The following is a 10,448-nucleotide window of genomic DNA, read 5'->3' on the forward strand; positions in this document are numbered from 1 at the left end:
GGGAAATTAACGTATGGTCCAAAAATGTATTCCCTGAATAAGTTACCCAGTTGCCTCATTTTTAATCACTGATACTTGAATAAAGAGGTTACGTTTTAGGGGTGAAGGCAAGAGATTTGCCTGGACTCTTTTTCTCTGTCTACAAAAGTAGATATTCTTTGGTATTGCTAAGTACAGTGGGATGGTGTGTTGTATGCTAATTTTAAACCAGCTCGGGAGTGTCAACCTTACCAGCTGTAAAACGGAATAATTCAGCTTGGGAGTAGGAGTAACCCTAGTGGGTGTTTCTTCTGCGTATACTATATTGTATGGAGACATACCTAATTTGAGGCTATATAGACATTAATGCATGGTACTAGAATCCCGTGGTTTTAGTACCATGAAATTCGTGTCATACGTAATATGAGACTACAGAGACATTACTAAGCATTTTCCCTTTGTACAGCCTTAGTAAAAACATGGACAAAACATAATTGTAATGCATATAAATTTTATTTCTGCCTTTAGTACACATCTGACACAATAGACACTTTAGTTCCCTCTGTATCTGGTCTAGTCCTTGCACTGAAATTCCTTGTTTTCATCTTTCTGTAAAGGAACAGTGAAATATTGATAACAGGGACTTTGGACTAGATTCCGAGATAATGATGTCATTTCTAAGCTTTGATAATAACACTCACAATTAAGATTATATGCATGATAGCTCTCTGTCTTTGACTTGTTAATATGTAACACTGTTTTTCCATCACTGTCCACAGATCCTGAGATTTATAGGTAACAGATATAATTGCAAACTATAAGCTGTATAATCGTAAACTGGTGTATAATTTTAACCTACTGGTAAGAGAAGCTGGCCAACAACTGGTTTGAATCCCAGAGCTGACTGGGATTCAAATCCCTGTTTAGTGACTTGGCTGCAAACCAGAATCCTAGATACAGTCAGTATGCCATTGTGCCCTTGGGCAAAGCACGAAAGCCCTCCTGGATGACCTGGATGATGTTGCTCTGCATGGTGATGCTGTGCTGCTTGAACATTTTAGACAGCAAATATACAAAATGCATGAACAAAGTGTAATTTAAATTGTACAAGCTCTATATAAAATGTGTTGTGTACCCTTCATGTTAAAGGAAAAGAAGAGAAAATCTTATGTATAATGTTTAACCCTTACATGCATAAGTAAGGGTTAAAATGACAAATAAATGACTGAAAGCTATACACTTCTGCCATCTACTGTTGACTCTTAGAAAATCGTTCCTGTTTATTTATTTGTTTGTTTGTTTTCAATAATCAATTATGAATTCTCTCAGTGAAATAATGTTAAGACTAATAATACTAACAATATGGATGAGTGTCTGACTGCATGATCACATAGGGATTTAATATTCAGACAGCCAAAATGATTTAAGACAGACCTGAAAACAAACTGTTTTGTTTGTTTGTTTTTACAAACCATAGTTTGTAGGGAAAAAGTTGATAAGATTGTTTAAACTTACCTGATCAGGATCATAAAAATAACAAACCTGCATAAGTCAAATGCAGAAACATCTAAAATAATTTTAGATATGGCAAGAAAACAGGCTATGTGGTATGGAAAACTTGATTTTAACTTGATTTTTACAGTGAAATTTCTATTTGATCAGCCTTTTCTATACTTGTTATATGTGGCTAAGTTTCTTGCTTTTCTCTGGCTTTTTTCTTAAAAGAAAAAGTAAGAAAAATAAGCACTGAAAAAGAAACTGCAATAAAAATACTCATAGTGTTTTATGGATGATCTTATAGAAAGGAAACAAAATGAATGGGTATTCCATATGAAGCTGAATTCATAGGTTATTAAGATACTTTAGGTTCCACAGTAGCAATAAAAAAAGTTCAGCAGTCTCTGGCTTCAACACCATAGTTTAAACTTGGCCAGTTAGCTGATATCCCATGACTTACTAGTACACCTTGGACTACAATACAGCTATAGTAAGCCATCTGAGCCAAAACAAGCCTAACAAAGTGTAACAAAAAGGAAAGTTTGATGCCATTTTATGGGTGAGAAGGTGAGAAGTGAAAGCACTTCAAGTACTACTATTTCTTGCATATTCCCACCCCTTTTCAGCACCACAGTACAAACCTGTTTACTGGAGAGTTCCAGTCATAAGTACACAGTACAAACCTGTTAACTGGAGAGTTTCAGTCATAAGTACACAGTACAAACCTGTTAACTGGAGAGTTTCAGTCATAAGTATACAGTACAAACCTGTTTACTGGAGAGTTCCAGTCATAAGTATACAGTACAAACCTGTTAACTGGAGAGTTCCAGTCATAAGTATACAGTACAAACCTGTTAACTGGAGAGTTTCAGTCATAAGTATACAGTACAAACCTGTTAACTGGAGAGTTCCAGTCATAAGTATACAGTACAAACCTGTTAACTGGAGAGTTCCAGTCATAAGTATACAGTACAAACCTGTTAACTGGAGAGTTTCAGTCATAAGTACACAGTACAAACCTGTTAACTGGAGAGTTTCAGTCATAAGTATACAGTACAAACCTGTTAACTGGAGAGTTCCAGTCATAAGTATACAGTACAAACCTGTTTACTGGAGAGTTCCAGTCATAAGTACACAGTACAAACCTGTTAACTGGAGAGTTTCAGTCATAAGTATACAGTACAAACCTGTTAACTGGAGAGTTTCAGTCATAAGTATACAGTACAAACCTGTTAACTGGAGAGTTTCAGTCATAAGTATACTGTACAAACCTGTTTACTGGAGAGTTCCAGTCATAAGTATACAGTACAAACCTGTTAACTGGAGAGTTCCAGTCATAAGTATACAGTACAAACCTGTTAACTGGAGAGTTTCAGTCATAAGTATACAGTACAAACCTGTTAACTGGAGAGTTTCAGTCATAAGTATACAGTACAAACCTGTTAACTGGAGAGTTCCAGTCATAAGTATACAGTACAAACCTGTTAACTGGAGAGTTTCAGTCATAAGTATACAGTACAAACCTGTTAACTGGAGAGTTTCAGTCATAAGTATACAGTACAAACCTGTTAACTGGAGAGTTCCAGTCATAAGTATACAGTACAAACCTGTTTACTGGAGAGTTCCAGTCATAAGTATACAGTACAAACCTGTTTACTGGAGAGTTTCAGTCATAAGTATACAGTACAAACCTGTTAACTGGAGAGTTCCAGTCATAAGTATACAGTACAAACCTGTTAACTGGAGAGTTCCAGTCATAAGTACACAGTACAAACCTGTTAACTAGAGAGTTTCAGTCATAAGTATACAGTACAAACCTGTTAACTGGAGAGTTCCAGTCATAAGTACACAGTACAAACCTGTTAACTGGAGAGTTTCAGTCATAAGTACACAGTACAAACCTGTTAACTGGAGAGTTTCAGTCATAAGTATACAGTACAAACCTGTTAACTGGAGAGTTTCAGTCATAAGTATACAGTACAAACCTGTTAACTGGAGAGTTCCAGTCATAAGTATACAGTACAAACCTGTTAACTGGAGAGTTCCAGTCATAAGTACATAAGTACATGTTTATATATGCCATTAAAAAAATAAAAACAAGGAAACAAATACCCTTAAGTAATTTTCAGAGCGGCCTGTGTAAGAACTTGAGACTCATGAGTAAAGTATATGTGATGAAGTGTACATGTCAGTTAGACAGTAGGACTAAAAAGATGGAGGAAAGAACATGGTTTTGCCTCTTAAACACTCCATTAGTGTGGCTGAGTGGTTTTCTGAAGCACTTTACAAAAGCAAGTATAAAGCAATAAAAAAGACAAGACTGTTTTCTGTAGGTCTGAGGAAAAAAACACTCCGAATATCATCACTGACCATTTTTGCTCTTTTTTTAAAACAAATTTTTGTCATTTGGACATCACTGAAATAAATAACTCTTTATCCTTGCTTAATACCCTGCTATCATTGGTAGGGTAAGCTGGGTTTCACTTCATTTTTAGTATCAATAAGTCTAAGCCTACTATACTCTACTAACTTAGGATACTGGTATCATTAATGAAGTCAGTTTCACCTGTCTCCACAATGGGAAGTTGGATAGAATCTTCTTGGACTGTCAATCAGTTAAAAAAAGAAGAGTTTTCATCCCTTTTGGGCTTTTCGTTCCTTTTTGTGAGCTGACCTTACATGCACGACGAACAAACCTGTGATTAAAAATGAAGCTCTATAGCAACCCCCAGACCAATAGAAGATCGGGAAGCTGTTTACAAGGGGGTGTACCGTTTCTATGGTTGCCGGACAAACCTCCTGCACCAGGTATTAAACTGCACCCCCCGAGAGTGCGCCGCAGCCACCGTTATAAGAACCTACCCTGGAGACCTTGAATTGAGAAGCGCGCATTAGAGCGCAAACGACGTAATCCCACGGAATTTCTTCCTTGAATTAAATAGTTGCTTTTCGCAAATTCAAATAAGGATAAAACATATCAATTGGCTTGTTGGATGTTTTCTTAGTTATTTCAAGTAGATAGAAACAGGTGAGTTGCATTTATAACATTTATAATTAGCGTAAAACATGGCCGATATTTCTTTGTAATCAACAATTATAATATTGTGCTTTTAATTATAAAAGCGCTCTTATTTAAGCGCCGCCGATTTTCTCATTACTGGTTAACTGCAAATAAACTAGCCTAACATTAGTATTGCTAATTTGCTGTTATCATAATAATATTATGAGTTTCAAATCATACAATTGAACTCAGGCTATTCGTTACATATCTAAAGCTAAACAATAAAATGTTCAGTGTAGCTAGCCTTTATATTCTCACGTTATATACTTTTTTTTTCTAGAGAAGGTCATTGTTGCGCATTTAAACCAATGATTTATTGTGTGCTAAAATTTAAATGTACCAAACCGTTCAGTTACTCATAATTCTGTTAAAATAATTCATACCACAAAGCTATGTAATCTACGTAAATATACCTGTATTTTTGGAAGGTTAGATATTACAAGAAGCTGTGGCATAGTAACCCAAACAAAGACGCGAGACTTTTTCAAGAAAATTCTGTGACCTCCAGTCAGTTGTGGAATTCAGGAGAGCTTACTTGGCAGCGCATTTGAAGTGGCTCGATCATAGTCAACACCTACACCTTTTCATTTTCAGTCTTAAAATTATTATTATTAACAATTTTATATATCTAAATATTACAAATTATATATATATATATATATATATATATATATATATATATATATATATATATATATATATATAATTGATAATATTTTAGATAGATAGATAGATAGATAGATAGATAGATAGATAGATAGATAGATAGATATAGATTCTTGTGCTTTATGCTGCTATGATATATTCCAGTTAATTCTAGCATTGACATCCAATCTCATGAATGATTAAAGCAGCTTGTGAACTGGAGAGCCATCATTGTTTTGTCCTTGTGCAGGTCTTGGCTGGGAAGGTGAAGGGAGAGGTGACAGAGGACTATGCTGTCCATGAATTGTGTGGACTCCTGGCCTGAGGGCTCTGTGGTGTTGGAGGAGGAGGTTGTAACAGCTGCAGCACAGGCTGAGGATCTAGATAAGAGCTGTACTGCTTATAACAACAGCTATAACAGTTCTGATAACTTGGATGACAGCCTGACCAGTCTGCAGTGGTTGCAAGAGTTTTCCATCCTCAGTGCCAGTGGAGGACAACATGTGTCTCCTTCCAGCCAACACCAAAGCCATTTTTTTGGGCAACAGCTAGGTGCTGAAGCCCCTGCATCTCCTTTAGCAGGTGATCCCGCATCTATAGGCATGCCACTGACCCCAGGTAAGCCCACCGCAGCAGCTGTTTGCCGGGTACCCTCCCTGGCTGCTTTGCCCAGCTTGGTGGCACATGGGCACTGCCCGGACGAGGTTGACTACAAGACCAACCCTCACATCAAGCCACCATACTCGTATGCCACCCTCATTTGCATGGCTATGCAGGCAAGCAAGAAAACCAAAATCACTCTCTCCTGCATCTATAAATGGATCACTGACAACTTCTGCTACTTCCGCCATGCTGACCCTACCTGGCAGGTCAGTTATGCGGCTCAGAGTTGATTACCATTTTGTCTTAAAACTATATTCATTTACAGTGATATATGCTCTTAGAATAGCTAACTGGGTAAAAGATCATATTCGCACATGTGTCCTAAGCTATTTTAGCACTTTGCTATTGTTTGAGTAAACAGCAGTAAGAAGGAGAGAGTCCTCTATAACAGCTGGCATGGCAGACTTGGATTAAAACCAGTTTTGGATTAAAACCAACTGCTGCTGAGTACAATGATTTTCCTCAACAGGAACCCTCCAGAAAGCTTTTTTTCCTTTTCATTCAGAGACTTTATATTTTGGACATTTTTGGATACCTGCCACACAGTGGAACAGCATTAGCAACTAAGCAGTATGACTAATTAAGTGTACTCGAGAGAAGAATGGCAGTAAACCCACTGTGCTATGTCTGCAGCAATATCTTACAACATTTAATATGGCACAATCAAATGCACAAAAACCTTTGCATTAAAAAAATTACATTTAATAAGATACATCATTGTATAAAGATAAGTAAAATGAAAAGAATATAATTGTTTTACAGACTAAAGTTACTGACAATTAAATAAATATTTGCAATAAAAAAGGGATTTTCAGACATTTTTCATTTGTTAGTGAATTATTAATTAACCCTGTAGCCCTTCTTAGGAAAACCTAGACATTTCCTCAGTTTTTAGTTATTCAAACTCCGAAACATTAACAAATAATGTTTAACCAAGGTCAGAGGGTCAGTGGTTAGTTTAAATGTAAGTGCTCTGTGGTGGTTGGCCAGTCTATCATGCTGAAAGTGCAGGACGCGCCACTTGTATACTAGTATGGATTTTAAACAAGTGTACTACCTGCTTTATTGAAGAGAACCATAGCAAATGGTAAGCACACTCATACCTGCATTTGTTCCCACAATGTGATTAATGAATAATGCTGCTGTGGTTTTGTCTTCTCTCCAAATGCATAATTGCAGAATTCGATCCGGCACAATCTCTCACTCAACAAGTGCTTCATAAAGGTTCCTAGGCAGAAGGATGAACCAGGAAAGGGGGGCTTTTGGAAGATCGACCCCCAGTATGCTGAGCGCCTTCTCAGTGGGGCCTATAAGAAGCGGAGGATGCCACCGGTACAGATAAACCCAGCTCTTCAAAACCGTCTCAGGATGAGCTCACAGCCTGATCTATCTGTGCCAACAACTATCACCGGAAGTCTCTCTGTTAGTCCAGAATCCCAGCAGCTCCTGAAAGAATTTGAGGAAGCCACTGGGATTGACCAGAACTGGGATCCTCGTCTGGCTGAGGCCACTATGTTTGGTTGCTGGGGTTCAGGGAAGGGGCACAAGAGAAAACAGTCTAATGGGCACCGGACTGGAGGTGGCAAAGCTCAGCGCCGCTCTAGCTCCCCACTGATGCCCACAGAGGATCCCAAAGATCTGGGCTCCTTGAAGGGCAACTTTGATTGGGATGCTCTACTGGACTCGGCTCTCAATGGGGAGCTTAGTCTGAACGAGGGCGGCCCACTGAGCCCAGTACCGCAAGATGAAGACCTCATGGTACATGGTGTTCACATCAGCCCTCTGGAGGCCCCTGTTGGTATTGTGGAGAACAGCGTGCTAATAGAAACACAAAGGAGCAGCGATGTAGACTTTGATGAGGAGACATTCTTAGCAACTGAATTTTTACAGAGTCCTTGGGCTGAGGAGGAAGCGGGGAACCATACTGATTTCCTCTGTAGTTCCACTGTTAACATTGACCAGCTTTTTGATCTGGGAGACTCACTGGGAGGTGACCTTAATAGTAAGATTGAATGTCTTCTTTGAAGAAATCAGTAACCACTGAGGTACATCATGACCAACCAGTCCTGGGAAATGTTACAAGGAACAAAGAGGATTAATTTGTATCCCAAAGACTTTGGTTCCATCACTAAAATAGCATTTTAAATTTGTGTCTGTTTCTTATTTTGATTTTTATGATTATGCTTTTATATCTGGCAAAACCTGGTCATCTACCTTTACTGACCAGAAAGCCACTGATCAAAGACTGCCACGAGTAAACCTCCAAGAGTAGATACTGACCAGCCCTGGAATTACACATGGAGCCAGTGCATGTAGAAGCAGAGAAATGAGATTCACACATTTGTGTTTGTTTACAGGCTAAATGTGCGTGTTAACTAATAGCAAATTAAGCAATACATTTTTTTTTTTTTTTTTTTTTAACATTTAAGACTGAGAAAGCGAACAAGATAAAAATGTACTTTACTGCAGTTGAGGTACCTGCCTGAAAACGACAAAATAAAATATGCAACTGAACATGTATCATGATGAGAATGCTGGACTACTGTTACTACATGAACATGTATCATGATGAGAATGTTGGACTACTATTACTACATGAAATGCCATCACAGCATGAACTTGCAGCAGAGAGGAGGTGATCATTAGTGTTCTGTATTTGTGCAGAACTAGGTCTAGTTTCTCAAAATTATCATAATGTTAAGACCATCTTAATAATCACATGAATTCTAGTGACATTAGCTCTAGCTTCCTGTGCCTATGTTTGTGCTGCAGTGCTTTTGGGAAACTTATCCTTTTACATTTATACGAAGAATGACTATTAAGCTTTATAGTAGGAATAATATTAACCTGACTGATCTGGACTGGTATGGGATTTTCATCCAGATCACAACAGATAATATTGAGATATTTTTTGATCGTCTTTTGTACTGGCAAAGCTTAATACTGAAACTATGTGGACATCTCTAGAAAATAACAAGAAAATGATACACTCTAATGAACCTGTACTTATACACTACCAGAATACCACCCTAGTGTGTATTTGTGTTCTAAAATGCTCTAAAATGTAAGTGCCAAATTTCACTAGTTCAGGTATAACTGCTCTTTTCCTTAATGTTTAATAGCTTCCCATTTATTTTTACTTTGCTAAACGTTTTATCATAAGTTCTATCAGAGCATATTAAGTGATTGCTTTCATCAATAAAGCTAGCTACCTTTATCTTTTAGATTCTTAGCACATAGTGACATGATTTTAACACTTTGGGACAAGACAAAAATGAATAGGAAAGGAGCTTTAAAGGTTAATAAATCATAAATTGATCAATCAATAAGGCAGCTGATCATGTAACTCAAGCTGGTGGATTCAGCATTTTATTTTATTTAGTTTCTGATTTTCACTTATCTGTCAAATTCTGCTTGTTGTAAAATATCTAGTTAGCTCACGCCACAAAAACTTCTCAGTGAATACATCATGTTTGATGTGCCAAGCAAAAAAAAAAAAAAAAATCATCTCTGCATTCTGGTCCAATTAGTCAAATTATTGTCAAATAATTACTGAGGAATTTCCTGCAGACATGGAATGGGCTAAAATACAATCCAACCCTTTTTTGGTTTGTCATTTTCCCTGTTCTCTCATACCTCATTACCAACTTCTTCTGAGGAATCATGTATATTGTAGCAGCATTTCATTTTTCAATTTGTCTTCATTAAAGAACACATCAGCTGTTTCTTTAAGGGGATATATATTTGTTTGTGTTGCTCAAGGTTTTTGGTTTAAATACAACTTATGTCCTTGACCAATGTGTGCATATTTGTGTCTGTATTGGCGTGTTTGTGTTTATGCTTGAATCCACTCAGTGTTTTTATTATGCTGGGGAGCATGTACATATGAACATATGTGTGTGTGTGAGAGAGAGAGATTTACACAAGCTTGCTCCAGCTTGTCTTATTTCTGAGGTGACACTTTCTACTGGCCCAGAGCTGGGTTTCTTGAGGCTTTGTCTGTGCTCAGTCAAATTCTCACAGGCCTGTAGTTCCACTCAGTCCTCTCGTTGGCAGAGCAGTGTGGGGTCTGATGGGGACGAGCGTCCCACGCCCTCATATATCACTGCACTTCTACACAGCTCAACAGGACCAGGCTGAACTGTGGGGGGTTGAAAGCAATTAGCCTAATAGGTCTACTTACACATTCATTGCAATTTATACATAATAAAATGGTATTTTGTCATTATTCAGCAGCATATTGTTAGCAGATGCCAGAGGTACTTGTCCATTTTTGACCTGAACGTGACCCACTACTTCCCTCAAAACAAATATTTTTAACTAAATGATCTGAATTGCCGTACTGCTTTTGTTCTTATATTCATATGCCAGTGGAAGGTTTTGCTGTTTACAAGAAATTCTGCATTTTTATTTCCGATCAACCAAATAAGCTTTTTCAGCACTCGTCTTTTTTGACTGCATGCTGGTACATTATGTCAGCATGAAAATTTGACCAGGGCAAAAAGCAAAGTAAATGTGATCTGAGCATCACAGCCTGTTGCTTTACTGTAGCTGCAATGCCTAGCCTGTTTCTAAGAAGGCTACTATGTGTCTTAGTTAGGTT

General features: G+C 37.7%; 1 protein-coding gene across 1 annotated transcript; it reads left to right on the forward strand.

Annotated features, from left to right (window-relative positions):
* Positions 1–4,333: 4,333 nt before the first annotated feature.
* On the forward strand, positions 4,334–8,284 carry foxj1a (forkhead box J1a). Its single transcript, XM_027009111.2, has 3 exons — positions 4,334–4,504; positions 5,433–6,051; positions 7,025–8,284. Exons 2-3 carry the CDS (start codon positions 5,473–5,475, stop codon positions 7,868–7,870), a joined length of 1,425 nt encoding a protein of 474 aa, XP_026864912.2. The 5' UTR covers positions 4,334–4,504; positions 5,433–5,472; the 3' UTR covers positions 7,871–8,284.
* Positions 8,285–10,448: the final 2,164 nt, after the last annotated feature.

The sequence above is a fragment of the Electrophorus electricus genome, chromosome 1 (assembly GCF_013358815.1).
Source record: "Electrophorus electricus isolate fEleEle1 chromosome 1, fEleEle1.pri, whole genome shotgun sequence".
Lineage (NCBI taxonomy): Eukaryota > Metazoa > Chordata > Actinopteri > Gymnotiformes > Gymnotidae > Electrophorus > Electrophorus electricus.